The following is a 16202-nucleotide window of genomic DNA, read 5'->3' on the forward strand; positions in this document are numbered from 1 at the left end:
GGTCACTCACCTGTGCCGAGCCCCGCCTGGGCCCTGGGACCCCGCTGTCAGCGCCTCCCACCCGTCCTCCCCACGGCGGGATCCTGCAGCACACGTAGGGAAGAGGCCAACCACCCCTTGGGGCAAAGAACGAGACCCCCCAGCTCCGGGTTCTGCTTCCCGCTGCCCCGGCACCTCAGCAGAGAGCTTTAGTTTTTTGATGTTCCCTGGAGGGTGCTTCAACAGTGCACAGCAGAGGAGACTTTTCCACACTCCGGTGCTTACAGGTGTTCCTTTTCTCTTCCAACAGAATTACTGCCATGGCAACTCAAGTGCTGGGACAGTCTGGTGGGAACAGCCTCTTTCCTGGCAGTTCTAATATTGGCATGGCATTGTCCAATGACATGTATGACTTACAGGACCTTTCTAAAGCTGAGCTGGCAGCTCCTCAGCTTATTATGTTGGCAAATGTGGCCTTGACGGGAGAAGTTAGTGGCAACTGCTGTGATTACCTGGTTGGAGAAGAGAGACAAATGGCAGAACTGACAACGGTTGGGGACAGCAACTTCTCAGATAGTGATGGAGAGGGTATGGAAGATACCCAGGCTGCAGAGAGTGACCGTGAGGCACCTGAAAACGTGGAATTAAGCTCCCTTGAGGTTCCTAGTGTGGAACCTCAAGGTCCAGCTGCTTGTTCCCCTCCTAAGACTCCCAGTGTGGACAAAGATGCCTCATTGGAAGCACCGGGTACTCCAGAAAGCACAGAGGACAAGTGTAAGAGCTTGAAGAGCAAACCATTTCGTTGTAAGCCTTGCCAGTATGAGGCAGAGTCTGAAGAGGAGTTTGTGCATCATATCAGGGTTCACAGTGCTAAGAAGTTCTTCGTGGAAGAAAATGCAGAAAAGCAAGCACACGTGAAGGAGTCTGATTCCTGCACTGCAGAAGAGGTGGATTTCTCTAAGGGCCCAATCCGTTGTGATCGCTGTGGCTATAACACTAACAGATATGATCACTATCTGGCTCACTTGAAGCACCACAACAAAGCAGGGGAAAATGAGAGAGTCTACAAGTGTACCATATGCACATACACTACTGTCAGTGAATATCACTGGAAAAAACACCTAAGAAATCATTTTCCCAGGAAAGTGTATACCTGCTCAGAGTGCTCCTATTTTTCAGACAGGAAGAACAATTATATTCAACATATTCGAACTCACACAGGTAAGTTTTTAATCTTTTTTGGCTGAAATGCAGTAAGACTACTGAGAATCTGTGATAAATGAAGGAAGCAGAGTCTTTTTGCAAAGTTTGTTCTATCTGATAAAGCTTTGTGCTCTCTTCTCTGGTGCTACTAGGATAGCCTAGTGGAATTTGCTTTGAGCTCCAGTCTGTAGTCCTAGAGGACTGAGAAAATGTCAGGTGTCCAAGAGGAGATGAAGGGCATTCTGTTTAGTAATTTTACGCCAATTTTTTGAAGAAGACATGACAAAGTGTACCTGTGATAATTGTCAGAGTCCGCAACACCGAAACCTGATGTAGTCTAAAACCAAAACGAGCAGGTTGACAAAAGGTGCCTGAATCCCATAGGTAGTTTTGAAAATGGTATCTTTAGACTAAGCTGAAACTTGACTACAATGTAATTACAGAGAAGAGCAAGCTGATATATGCATGCAGAGGAGTCCTCCAGCATCCACGAAGTCAGAATAAGAGTTGAACAGTGAATTAATTCCTTTTAATGCTCAGAGGCTTCGTTTTTTCTAGGCCCTGCATCACTGCAGCAGCCAGAAGTAGACACACACTTCTGTTGCCCTATAGGAAGCCTTCCGGGGAGTCTGGCCTGATTTCCTGACTTCTTCTAACCTTGGTTTGTAATTGGAAGAGACAGTGTGAGGCCCCTTTTTTCCCTGGTGTACAGCAAGTGGAAGCAGAGGACTGCAGTGTTGCTGCCGTCCTGTGAGCTGGGACCACAGGTGCCTTGGGAAATGCCTTGCTTTTCATCAGAGAGCCTCATCGCCCTTGCACATGGGGAGTTCTGATGAACCAAAACTCCTTTTGAGGAGGGGTTATCACAGCCATCTCACCTCTCTGGGCTATGGGGTACAGTTACCTGGCCTCCTGATCCCTTTTGTGGAAGTGAGAGGGCAATTCAGAGCTTCCTTGCTGCTTCTTAGAAGCTTTTATTTCCACTGTGTCAGGGCTTTTCTGTGGAGAGGGCTCACTTGCTAACCATCTTCTAGCGTGCTCACCTGACGTGGTTCCCCTTTATTGTAGACTGTGCTGGCTGAGCAAAACACTGGGGAATTTCTCCTTTAAAGTCGTGTTTTGTCACAGCAGTGGCATGAATGGTTTGGAGGTTTCAGTTCAGTTGTCTGCAGCTGTCTGGAAGGGGTGGGCACTCCGGAGGCCTCGGGGCTGGGCTTGAGCTTAAGTGTGCAGGAGTTTGTGTTTGTCAGCTTGCTTTAGTGCCTGCTTTGTTGGGGCTGGTAGGGTCTGCTGGGAATTTTAGTACTTTATTCTTTCCTAAAAATAGCTGTGTGCTGTTGTTCAGTGGATACCATCAATTTCAAACTCAGTCCTGTCTAAATATTTTTTTCCTAAACAAGTAAACAAACTTTATTGTGAGAGGTATTAGGAAAATGGTGTTGTTTATCCTCCAGCTCATTTTCTTTGTGTGTTTTGTAGGAGATAACAGGAAAGAGACCAGGTGAAAATAGCAAGATAGTAGGAGAAAACCTAAATGAATCTTGTGGGGAAGTCATGGCCACATGTGAGCCAGTGCTTTGATTCTTGTCTAGTTTACATTTGCCTCAACTTTAAATTAATCTCTACTTATGTTTTAGATGACATTAGGTCCCCCTTTCTGATTTCTGAAAGTGCTTGTTGAGTTTTACAGGAACTAACCATGTTTGCTGAGGAAGTGCTCTGTTATCACTGCATTTGGCCAATTTACCAATAAACTGTATTAAACTTCTTAAAAAATCAAGCATATCCAGATCCTCTTTTTCTCCTTTGAAGACAGTTGTGCAGTCAGGGTTTCTGGTTCTTTTAGTTACTCTAATTAAGCTGGAAGGAGTGATTATGATTTTAGCATGTTTTAGTATATCCATGTCAGTGTTTCTTTGCTGCTTCATAACTACATAGTTAAGTTCTTTCAGGCATTTCTTGCTTGATTAAAAACTTCCAAATATGTTAGTAGAATGATTTAGGAATGTGCCTTGCTTCCATTAACATTGGTTTTGTGGAGGAGAGTGTTAAAGCTAGAGTATTAGAAGAATGAATAAGCTTCTGGCAGGTATATTTTATACACCAAGCTAAGAATCTCTGCCAATACTAATGTGTATTGCCTTAAAGATCACAAACAAAACCAGAATGCAGAAAAACTCCCCCCAAACAACCCTCACCCAAAAAAAAAAAACCTGAAAAAACACCCACAGCTATTTTATAGTCAGAAGTATTTGCAGACTGTTTACATAACAGTATTGAATTTAGTAAAAACGGGCTGAATGATTCTAAAATAGCTTTGGATTGTAGTTTTCATTTAAAACTAAAGGAAAAAATATTTGTTGGGAAAAATAAGTGGGATACATCCATCCATCATTTTCTTCCTATTTTATGGTTTCAGGATATTAAAGAGGAAAGTTGGAATTGTTTGTTTCTTTGGTTTCCTGATTGCTAATAGGTTAAATAATTTTGGATACATGCTTTTCTTTCTCTCCTGTTTTTTTATTCTTTATCAGACTTTTTTGTGGGGGAAATGCCTCTTTGTAGTTAATTTGATTCTGTTGTGTTAGAGCCATACAATTTTCTGAAACACTGACTGTACAGAGTGGAGTTTCACAGGATAAATGTGCTGCTGCGGGAGAAGGGCAGTCTCCGTTTTCTACCTATATCCTGGGACTAATTGATTCAGCTCACTAAAATGGAGTAAAGGAGTAAAAATACTCCTTTCCTCTTCCCCAGGTTGGTTTTCTGCTGATTAGTGAACTTAGTTGCCTTACTAATGACACATGCAAATACCAGAGCTTGTGGCTGGGAGTGGGGAAGGGGGCTGCATGCTAGCACCTTGCATGATTGGAAAAAATACCAATCCTTGGCATGTTTGGGGACCACAGGAAGACAGGCAGAGGTTATCTGCCTGCCTGTTGTTGCTTTCATTCATGTTGAAAAGCAGGTGTCCACACCTGCCCTGTGCTGAATATACCTTGGAGCTTCTGACAGTGCTTGTGGGACAGGCTGCTGACAAATGTTGGGGACCTTGGGTGGAGGGGTGTTTGAAGGACCGTACAGATGGTCACACGGTTGTCACCTGGGAAAGCTACATCTGGAGGGACCTATCTGCTGCCCAGGAGTGGCTGGCTGGAGGTGTTCAGGACAATCTGTTCCTCTGCTGCTTGGGCAGAAAGGACTCTTTGTGTCAGGGACAGATCTACCTGGGCTCGTTTGCGCTCGTTAGACCTTTTATACCAAGTTTTTACTTGATTTACCTGCTGATTCTGGAGCTGTGCTATGGGCAAGACAGTGCAGCATTGTTCTCTTTCTTTTTTCTTTATTTTCCTTGTTAGAAAAAATTTCTAGAAAACTTCATTGAAAATAATCTGAAGGGCTATATAACTAAGACATCTGCTTCAGTCAGTCACAAAGTTCTGTGTCTAGTTTTGGACTGGTTTTGGTTTGGTTTGTGGTTGGGTTTTTTTTGTTTGTTTTTTTAATTTAAATTTTGGTTGTGAGAGGGGACCTTTCTTGCTTGACACTCTGTTTGAAGTTTGATGGAAGCAGATTTGTTTCAAGCAGATGGGACTTCTAATGGCATTATAAAAAAAGGCTTTATCAAGAGGTTTTTGAGAAGTACCTTTGGTGCATGTAGCTCAGTGTGCAAGCTGCAGTTTGAGGTCAGGTTTTGCTCAGGGTGAGGGCACAGAGAGGCCATGAGTTGCCAACCCTGTGCCGGTGGTGCCAGCCAGGTGGATGCACACTGAGAGACCCAGCAGGAGCCATGAACTGCCAACCTTTTGGATAGCAAAGCAGATGAAGACTGGGGAGGCAAGCAAGGTGGACATGGAGAAGCTCAGCAGCAAGACCAGAAGACTGGGGAGGAAGAGTGAGATTTGTGTGCAGGTAGATTGTGAGGGTATAAAAGTGCAGGGGTTCCACTCTTGGGTCCTTTTTGGAGGCAACAGTTCCAGGTGTTTCTGTGTTACTGTGCCATGAGTAAGTGGCTTTATGGAATGGGACATCTGAGACTGCTGTGGGAAACGTGGGGTCAAGCTGGTAAGGAAACCTGGTGTGATCGTGTGTGAGTGGGGTGTGCAGGGAGTCATGGGGGGCGCCTGTTGGGTCACTGGAGCCACCCATCATGAAAGGGCTTCAGTCCCAGCAGTCTGGCCTCGGGAGTGTGACTCTTGAGAGTCTCCTGCATGGTCAGACTGGGAACTTTCCTTAACCAGATGGTCTTAAACTTGTCTGCCGATGTCAGTGTGCCTGTTCATTTGCATAGAGTTAAGTGCCTGCTTGAGCTTTGGCTAGATTGGGGCTTATTCTGTAAGTGTCTTCTGGAGAGGTTTTTTTAATGGCTTGTTTGCATATAATGAAAGAGCTTGTAAAATTACGATACAAATCCTTTGGGGAATAGTATTTGACAGAACAGCCTGTACAATGCATTTAATTCTCAAGTGGCAATAACACATTTTAAATTAGTTGTGGTCATTATACTTAAATCTAGTATGTTTTGTGGCTGTGCCCTGTGTAAAAAAGGCCACGAAAGAAAGCCTGTTTCACATTCCTAATGTTGTAGGTAACTTTACAGATATGAAATTTCAGGTAATGGGAAGAAGATATGACTGAATATTCCAGGACCTTTGGCCACATATTTTTTAATTGTAAGGAGTAATTTAAAACCAAAACCATTTCTGTGTACCAAAAGGACTACCCCTCCCTTGAACATGACTTAATCTTATTGTGTGTATTGCGCCAATCTCCTACCTTGTTTTAATTGGAAAGGGAGGGGAGTTGTGGTTGTTAGGGTGAATTTACCTTTAAACTGCTGATCTAATCAAGAACGATAGTCTAAATGTTTGATGGAAGGAAGAAATGTGGAATTAATCTGCATTACAAAGGCCGCTTCTACTGCTGTTTTGGCACAGGCCAGCAGTGGAGCCTCACATCACACACTCGCAGATGCAGATCTTTGCTGCTGCAGATAGAGCTGTGCCTCTGAAAGTGAGCACGTACCCTGTGTGCAGGGCTTTTGTGGATGTCCAGGTCTCTGTGATTTAGAGAGCACCTTGGTTGTATACCTCATATGTAGCAAATTTATCAAAATGCTGTAGTGTAATTCTGGCTATGATTTGAATAAATACTAGGACTGAGTAACTTCTTTGTCCCTTTTCAGCTTCACTCCTCTCTTCTCTTGTGGATGTCCACCCAAGACTAAAAAGTTTTTGTAGGGAAGACAGTGTGCTAGCAGTTTGGGGCAGACATCCCTGGTGCTTATCTGGACCTGCCTAACAAGTTAATTGTAAAACTGTCTGCCTTTGTTTGGAGCTTGTCTTCACTTGAAAAAGATTTTCAAGTATCATTGTACTGATACAATTTTTAGCTACAATTGCAAGCTGACTGTCCTCAGTGGAGATATAATTATGACCGTTTAGTTTCCATTAGTTCTCCAGAACCAATAACTCTTCAGGCAGGGGGTTTTGAGTCTTTTGAAATAAATGTTTATGCTACACTTAAGCTTTTGCTAGCAGCATAATTTCACTGATCAGGGCATCATGATTTTCCATGCTGCAAACTATTTTCACTCTACCAGTAAAACTTCGGAAACAAAGACCTGCTCTATCTGCATTTGTGTTCTGGTAAATGCAAGTCCATGTGGAATGGATGGTCATATCCCATCTTAATCCAAATTAAATATGGAGGTTTCAGGTAAGGTGTTAAGCAAAGCAAGAACATACCTTGTTTCTTACTGGATCTTTTGTGCATCTTCGGAATGTTGGGAGAAGACGCTGTAGGGAAGTCGGGTCTGGTGGCATAAGGCTTCCTAAAGTTCTCAGTCCTCATAATCTTTTGGCTGAGGTTACAGTTGACCCTGGGTGGACATTAGGATGTGCCTCTGTCATATCCTGCCCTTTTACTACCCTCATTCATAAGGCCTGACATGTTGCAGTGGTCCATCTCAGGCATTTGCTTCTCATTGTCCCTTTGCTGAGAGATAACATGCCCTCAAATACTGTGTGAGGATCTGTGCCAGCCTCCCCTGTGTGGCTTGGTAACCAGGTTTGGGAATCTGCTGTGTTTCAGTAATTCCTTTGCTGTTTGTTTTGCAGGGGAGCGACCCTATCAGTGTGCGATGTGTCCCTACTCCAGCTCTCAGAAGACCCATTTAACCAGGCACATGCGCACCCACTCAGGTTGGTACGGAGTGGCAGCAGCGTGGCTGAGGAAAGGGGGTGCCTCACAGTATGACAGCGTGGCTGCAGTCAGAGGGGACCTCTGGAGCTCATCTGGGCCAGACCATGCCTCCAGAAGGGCCACCTAAAGCAGTCTGCCCAGTTCTGTGTGAGATGCCATCTTAGCCAGTAAGGCCTGGGCTTTAGCTCCTTTTTTAATGGAGAAGGTTGTCTTGCTAAAGAATGCTAAGTGTCATGAATAAAACTGATAATGGAAATATATATTCTTTCTTTTACTTTTCAAGATCTATTCTGATATTCATAGGGCTGCTCCAGTAGTCCTAGTAATCTAGTAATAAATACAACATTGTGATGATATAGGAACAAATTCTTGTATGCTGTCTGCTGTCATAGCTGAGTTCAAATCAGTGAAACTGGGAACATTTTGAGTAGCTGAGGATCTCCTCTCTGATGCCTAGGATTGCATCTCATCCAGGGGTTCTGAGAGAACTCTTAGCTTTTGTTTAGTATGACACAGTGATGTAAATTAGTGTCTGCTTATGGCAAGGAGACACAGGAGGAAAAAGCAAACTCAGAGGATGTTCATAAGTGACTCAGTCTTGTGGCACTGAAAGCCAAAGTAGCGACTTTCACTACCGTTTATTTCCCATTACTGGTTGTGAGCTGTGGTGTTGCAAACATTTGCTCTCATGCTTTTGCAAATCTCTTTTTGAATGAATTTACAGCATTTCTGGGAGTTGTAACACCATAGACACAAGCACAGTCATCCTTTATTACTCTCATAAGGGAGTTCAGATAAACCTGAGCCTATGCTTTTGATTTGTTTTTGTAAAATCTGAATTGACCAGCCCTAGGTGAATTCATACTGCTGACAAACAGGAGTTGGAGTCTCCTGAACAAAAATTGTCTCAATTTCAATTGATGAGGCTTTTAATTGAAACCAGGAGACAGGCAATTTTAACTGTAGTAGATAGAGGCTTGGGCCCATTAAAAATAGCCAGCTTTAAAATGACGTGTCAGTATTTTGGTGTGAGAATTTTGTGAATTTAGTATTCTGCTTTCAGAAACAAAAAACACATTTGGTTGAGCCCCTGGTTTGCAAATGAGCCACCAAATTTGCAAATGGTTTGGTCAATACCGAACCTGGAAATCATTTCATGAACATGTTGCTCTGCCCTTGTACTGTGCAAGGATGTCTCAACTCCACAGGAGGTAAGGAGTGGGATCTGCCTGTGGCCCCTGCCTCAAAAGTCTCTGAGGGAAGGCATGACTTTTGCTATCAGGGGTCTTGTCTTAATAGCTCTCCTAAATCCTATTGTATGTTTTGTTGCATTGCCCAGGCATCTACACCTTTTCTATTGCAATTTCTGGACTCCTGCAGTTGACAGGCTGGCTGTTTAAGGCCCATGGGTGCTGTAGCTTCTTTCCATGTTAGACAGCAAATGGCAGTGGTTTAGAGCCTAATTCACAGCTGTTTTTAGCTATCTTGGTACATATCCTTTTCACTTGCGCAGTAAAGCCCCAGGATTTAGTAGAGGCCATGGACACAAACTCTTCACGTGCTGTCTTTGAGTTACCCAGTTGCAGCTGCCTCTGAGCACTCTGTGCACTTAGAACAGCTTGTTCATGTGTATGTAAGAGAGGCTGTTCTTGTCCTCCCACAGTGCAGCACAGAACTATTCTTTGAAGTGTTGGTGATAAAGGCTCTGTACTTGGATGAAGGATGAACAATAAGCACATCAAGCTTAAACTTGTAGAAAATGTCACCAGGAAGTGGGAGGAAAAAAGAGGGAAGTAAAGTGGAGAGGGAGGGAATCAAAGTAGCTCTTCTTTAAATAATAAATAGATGCTGCAGACAGACATGAGATGATCTGGACTCTTAAACAATTGTCCCCCTGCTTCCTGCCAGGGAGGCAGCACAGCCTTTTCTAGAGTTTGTGAGGGTGTTGCAGATCTTGTGGTTAACACACAAACAGGCACCACATCTTCAGTGCAGGCTGGCTGGTCTCCTGAGTCATGCCACAGAGCATGCTTGAGCATAGGCAGTGGCTTGCAGGCGTGGGAGAAGCACTACTGTATCATGAGCACAAGGGACTGGAGTGAATTTTCAACATACTGAAGAAGTAGCATGCATTACCTCTGCAGATCAGTTTTGAGATGCTGGTTCAGAGCTCAGGAGCATCCCAAATTCCTCAGCTAAATTTGCACATACACAGATGCTCCCAAAGTATTTCTGGACGTGAGTTGTTGCATTAGAAGTGTTCTTCCTATTTGCTTTGATGTGTAAGGGGAAAGCTACTTCTGCTGCAATGGCATGCACTAAGCAGAACATTTCAGGAACACTTCTATAGAAGTCATTACACTAATATAAATGCAGATTTCAATAGTAATGTGATGGCTGTGGACTGCATTTGGTTGCCTTGTCAAGAGTAGCCTGCAGCCAGAGCACTATGTGTTTGAGGCACCAAAACAGTGAACAGAATTTTTTCAGAGGTAAAGATCATCTGGACACCCCTTTCACATTCTTAGGTTTTGCTAGCTTCTTTTCCCTTGTTTCGTTTTCAATGCAAACATGAAGTATGCTAAATCTGTATAAAGTTAGACTTTTTTGAAACGTTTCTGTGAAACTGCTATTCATCAAATGTTGCATTTCCATTTTTCTACAATGCATTCAATGGACCAGTTGGGTATGGATTCCATTTGCTAATATTACTGTAGAGAGATCTCTGCCGGTATGTATGCCTAGCCAGAACCTGTGACGTTGTTACTGCTTGTTTGGTTTTGGATCCCCTTCCTCCCAGCCCTCACTCCTTCTCTCTTTTTTTTGTATTTTGTTCTTAGTGTCTTGTGAATGTGTTTGTGACTTGTGGATTTCTTATGTTGACTTTGCTTAATTTTAAAGGCGCATGGATATTTTTTTTATCCTTTTCAAGTTTCATATTTCTATATCTGTATTAGTGGGAAGTAAGTGCCCCACAACCACCAAGCTTAATAATCACCATCATTCCCTTCCATCCTTCCTCCCTTAGGTGAGAAGCCATTCAAATGTGACCAGTGCAGCTACGTGGCCTCAAACCAGCACGAAGTGACTCGCCACGCGAGGCAGGTGCACAACGGGCCGAAGCCTCTGATCTGCCCACACTGTAACTACAAAACCGCTGACCGCAGCAACTTCAAAAAGCACGTGGAGCTCCACATCAACCCACGCCAGTTTCTCTGCCCTGTCTGTGACTATGCAGCATCTAAAAAATGTAACCTGCAGTATCACATCAAGTCCAGGCATCCTGATTGTTCTGACATCACCATGGATGTCTCGAAGGTGAAGCTACGGACTAAAAAGAGCGAAGCTGAGTTTTCTGAGAGCGGTAATGACAAAGTGGAGAAGGAACCAATGAAAGGGGATTCAGCTGCAAAGAAAACAGAGAAAATTGTGAAGGTGGAGAAAAAAGATAATTCAGCAAAGGAAAAGAAGTCAGCGAGCAATGTTTCTGCAGGCCAAGTGACAACCAGAAGTCGGAAATCGGCTTCAGAAAACAAGGAGGTGGATATTAAAACTGAGAAAAGTACTGAGAAAACATGTAAAACAAAGAAGGTCAAAAGAAAGGCAGAGACTGAGGCAACTTCCTCAAAACAAGAGCCTGCAAATGATACCTCAGTAGTGACAAAAAAGAAAAAGAAAGTGGAAGCTAAACCCAGAGACTGCCAGGAAGCTCAAAAAAGTGATGTTGCACCAGAGGAAGAGCCTAAAAAGCAAAATTCTTGCCTTAAGAAAAACAGAAAAAAGAAAGCTCTGAAAATTAAGCACAGTAAAAAAACCAGTAAACCTGATCAGGAGAAGATTGAGGAAGAGGAGATGCCAGATGAGTATCCTGTCACAAAAGAAGATGGAGGCGTGAAGCTGGACACTGAGGGCAGTGACCAGAAGGAGCAGGATCCCACTGACACAGTGGCATTAAACAGCAGTGGTGGTCATGGTCTCAGTGGGGAGAGCACTGATCCCAAAGGAAACTGCATCCAAGGTCCAGGGCAGCTTTGTCTGCCAGCTCAGGATGTAAACACAGAAGGTGAGGTAGAGGACCAAGAAATGCCTGCGGCAGTAGGAGAGAGTGAAGACACTGGTGGTGCAAAAGAGGAGGAGAGACAGGTGGACAAAGGGGAAGACACTTGCTCTGAGGAACCTTCCCATGCAGCATCTTCTGGAAAAAGCGTGGATGTGCTCCTGGATGTGGTACCAGATCTGGCACCTGAGAAGGAGCCAGAGGAAACTGTGGCAGCAACTGAGACTAACTCCAGCCTGATGGACCTGACCAAGACATGCCTGCCAGCGACAGAGTCAACAGGAGATGCTGCGCCAGCGCCTGTACCTGCAGCAGGGTGTACACAAAGCCCTAAAGTGGCTCTGTCCTTACCTCGGGATAACACAGCCGTGAATGAATCTCAGGAAATGGAGGAGGATGAGGGCATCCACAGCCACGAAGGCAGTGACATCAGTGACAACATATCAGAAAGGAGCGACGACTCGGGGTTAAATGGTGCTCGCTCTGTACAAGAGGAAACAAGTCCAAAGATGTCACAAGGAGCTCCGGACACTGCGGTGGCCAGGGAGAACTATGTGTGCATTTTTTGTGACCGCTCATTTAAAAAGGAAGGTGAATACAGCAAGCACCTCAACAGGCACTTGGTTAATGTGTATTATCTTGAGAAGGCAGCAAAAGGGCAGGAGTAGAAATAACTGTGGTTTGGGGAATCTTCTTTTGTAAGATCTTACACAGCTTATGTAAAAATACTGTAGATTTTTTTAAGCACTGTTTGCTTTAGTGTCTGCATTGGTTTCTTTTTTGGTTGGATTTTTTTTTTTAAGTTGAAAATATTTTTGACAACTTTGTGTCATGGTGAACTCATTAACTATTGAATCTCTTAATTAGAGAAAGCAGGTAGGGTGTATGAGGTTGTGTCCTATAAAGTCACTGTAAGCTTCTAGTCTATTAGCTTATGCAGCTCTTTTATAAACTGAGTTTTAGGAACCAGACTGGAGCTAACAATATACAAGTTGGATGTTTATAGAGCCACTGGCATAAGTTGCTTTTTGTTCTAGCAGCCAACTCTCTCTCCCTTTTTCCCTTTCCCTTTTTTATTTTAGTTCTTTTCAATGTATCTTGATGTTCAAAGTATTAAATTAGTTGATGGTTTTTCTACCAGGAAGATAGCTTCTATTACATAAAGAGCACTTTGTAAAAGAAATCAAAGTTGGCTAGTGATGAACATAACTGTTTAAGCTAATTACAATTATGAACGTACATTTCAGGTCCCCTAAGTGTGAATGATGAGCCAAAATTTGAGAGCAGTCCTTCCAACTTTTGATTGGAGAACCTCTGTCTTGATTAATATCTTAATCACTGATCTGTAATTGGCTTTGTTGTGGGGGAGCAAGTTTGTTATTTTTAATTCCTGCTTTTTGTTTTTTGATTGTGCTTTAAGGGCTTAAAATGTTGCACTTGTTTTTGATTTTTACCTATGCAGTTTAATCTTCTAGGAATAGTGCTTGTGCAGTATATGTACACTTTATATATGCATGTTTGGTTTTGTATGTGTAAGTTTTTTTTATTTGGAAACGTTCAGACTTTTTGCTTACAGTGGGACAGTTTTCTGTGGCAGTTTTCTGTGATGCTCCTTACTGCAGATTATTCTTGTTTTCCTGGGTTGTGATTAACTGTGCATGAAGTTGCTGAAATTATGAACTGCTTGGCTATGTAGTTTTTACTGTGTTTAGAGTCCTTGAGCAGAACAATACCAATGCAGTTCCAAAACACTTTTACAGGATTTATTCTGTCATGGAAATGCCACTTCTGATACTTTGAATACACATGCAGAGTAATAAATTCTGATTTATAATTTGGGATCACCAGACAGGAAAATAATCTCTCTCAGTGGAAACAGTCTGCAGATTCTGCAAGTCTGGAATTTTTTTTTTCCCTTCCAATTTCATTTTTGTGGTGGACAGCAGTCAAATTTCATGAGCTTTAAAAAAATAAAATAGTAGCAGTGATATAATCTAACATCTCATACACAAAAAAAACCATCAAACAAATAAAGATGAATCAACTGGTAAGCAACAAACCTGGCATTTAAAATCTGTAGGAATTTCTGCTCCATATTAATTCAAGTTGCATTTAATAAAACCATCCTGCTTCCATGCAGAGAGAAACATGCAAGTTATCAGATTGTCATCTCAGGTCTGCATGTCATATGAGGAGTTTTTAATTCTAAACAAATTTAATTTCCAGCACACACAAATGCAAGAGAGATTGCATACCTAACTGCTTGTAGCCAACCAGCGGCAAAATGTAAACAAAATCCAAACCAGCAGGCAAGAAGCAAAACCCTCCAGGTCCCATCTGTGCACTCTTCTGACTGTCATTAGCTGCTTTTCCAGTGGGAGCAGTTGGGGACAGCTCCAAAGAAGCAAATTTGGAGACAGGTGTTACTTGGGGAGTGGAGTTGAAGAGCTCAGCATTTGTCAGAGCATTTTATTGCAAGTAACTCTCTCTGTGTAAGCTCTGGAACAAACCCCATTCTTCACAGTGTTGTCCCCACAGCATCTTCCCCTCCAAACAAACCCACTGCTGTGAGTGAATTGAGAGCAACAATGCTACATTGCTTCTGCTTTTGGGAGAGATTGGTAATAGGAGGCCAAAGATTTGAGAGGGAAGGCATCCCTCATGGCAGAAATAAGTTGTTTAATGTATAGTGAGTTTCTGTTTGCATAGATAGTGTTCAATCCTTACCTTGGCTGTGACAATCATTGTCAACTCAAGATCAAGTTGCAACTATATTTATGTTAAACCTTAAGAAAACAAACCTAGTTGAATTGTTTTCCTAAACTACCAGTTGTAATAGTTTTAGATGTATTTTTTTCTTCATAATAGTGTTTCTTTATATATAAATGTTGCCACCATTTGTGAGTGATGTGAGCAGATGCTGGGAATTCCAGTGCTGTGTAGAGGTTTAAAGCTCCCTTCCTATCCTTGTGAAGAGCCTTTGCCATTTTGTGAGAGACTTCAAGGACTTTAGCTGTGTTCAAGTAAACTCATGGACTGGCCTGATAATTTTTCCTGTTATTTTTTTAATGCAAATGATGCTGTTAACTGACTTTAAAGTTCTCTCTGTGAGACAAAAGCAAAGGTGATTCTCTGAAATACTGTGCTGCACATTTCTGTGAAGTGGTCAAGGTTTCAATGCTTGATCTGACAAGAACTCTTCAAAGACAACAGTTGGCTCCTCTTTGGTGGAGTTTCCTACCTTCCTACAAGATGAGAAACTGAAAATAAATTATTAACGTATTAAGAAGAAGAAAAGTTGATTTTTTCTATCTGAGACCCATCAAGAACATCCTGAACTAGCTAATCTCGGTGCAGAACTGTGTTGGAATTCTCTGCAGGGTTTGGGATTATGTTACAGTAAAAAGGCAAGGATGTAATGCCTTATGTTTATCTCAAATGTTAGGCACTGCTAATACGAGTATTTGAGGGGAGTGTGGGTCACGTAGCCCACCATATATGGTGGTCTTACATTGCTGTGTCTCCCTTTAAACAATGCCTTTTTTTTTTTTTTGGTCTTTTTCAATATTGTTAAATTATTTTGTGTTGGTTTTGCCAATGCTAGCATGTTTGTGTTTTTTGGCAATAATACCTGTATTTGTGTTCAACCTCCAATACGTGGTTGGAAGGATTAGCATGCTGATATACCCCTACACTGCCAGCCCTTGGTTGAGTCATGTGTTCTGGGCTTTTTCTGCATGAATCTATACATTCAAACTAACTGCCCCGAAAAATAGTCAAGAAATGGCTAGCTAGGCACCTAAAATCCATGGTTTGCAATTGTTGTTTCTGGGTTTTGATGATCTAGGCTGGAACTTCAGTCATTTAAAGAAGAATGTTTAACAGCTGACAGGCCAGTTAAGATACAGTAAAGTCATTGATTTCAACTGATTTAATGTAGCTGAAAGGTATTAAATCAAATTCAAGAGTTTTCTTGAATGTCAATTGTGTAGATATGTGGCGTGGATATGATATTAACAGAATCCAAATAGCTAAAGAAATTGTTTTATGTGTACATATATTTTCCCCCCTCTAAAATTACACTAGCTAACAAACTTTTGTAAGCTGGCATGGAAACATGTTTATGATGTTTAGTTGCACCATGTTTGATGCTTTTACAGTGCAATACTTGTATTCTCTGAATTAAACCAAAGGTAATTTCTTTTCATGCTCTCTACTGTAGTGCATGACAGTCTTTTCTGCGTTTGTAATAGATGTAAAACGAGCCAGATCATACTTCCTGTTTTTACCTAAATCATGTATAAGAAGTCTTTTGTTCAAAATGTAGTATAAAGTTAAACTAAATTGCATTATATTAACCTTTACAAGTGTATTTTCCTAAGCATAGTTATGATTAAATAAACTTTATTAAGGAACCTTCAGCTTCTATCTTCCACTTATTAATGGCTGTGGAAGCCATTTTTAATTAGAGGCAGGAGCAGTGCCAGTGTCATCAACAGAGCCCCTGAAGACCTCAAGCCAGGCAGGTGAGCCTGGGGGAGTCAGTACAGAGATGCCAGACTTGACTGCAGACAGGGACAGTGGCTCCAGAAATATGTTCTTTTTCCTTTTCTGCATATTGTTTTCATTTCCCTGCCCACTTGAGCAAGTTCAGGGCACAAGGTGGGGGCTGCACACAAATGGACAAGGTTCAAATGCAATGCTGAACCTGTTTGTGATTTGGAAGGATGGACCCAATGGGCATGAAAGACAATATTCT

At 42.3% G+C, this 16202-nt stretch overlaps 1 protein-coding gene across 1 annotated transcript; it reads left to right on the forward strand.

The window, feature by feature from the left end:
• The first annotated feature begins 20 nt into the window (after positions 1–20).
• On the forward strand, positions 21–15864 carry REST (RE1 silencing transcription factor). The gene is made up of 3 exons (XM_005418144.3): positions 21–1200; positions 7302–7385; positions 10415–15864. Exons 1-3 carry the CDS (start codon positions 300–302, stop codon positions 12109–12111), a joined length of 2682 nt encoding a protein of 893 aa, XP_005418201.1. The 5' UTR covers positions 21–299; the 3' UTR covers positions 12112–15864.
• The last annotated feature ends 338 nt before the right edge of the window (positions 15865–16202 follow it).

This window comes from Geospiza fortis, unplaced genomic scaffold, assembly GCF_000277835.1.
Source record: "Geospiza fortis unplaced genomic scaffold, GeoFor_1.0 scaffold11, whole genome shotgun sequence".
Lineage (NCBI taxonomy): Eukaryota > Metazoa > Chordata > Aves > Passeriformes > Thraupidae > Geospiza > Geospiza fortis.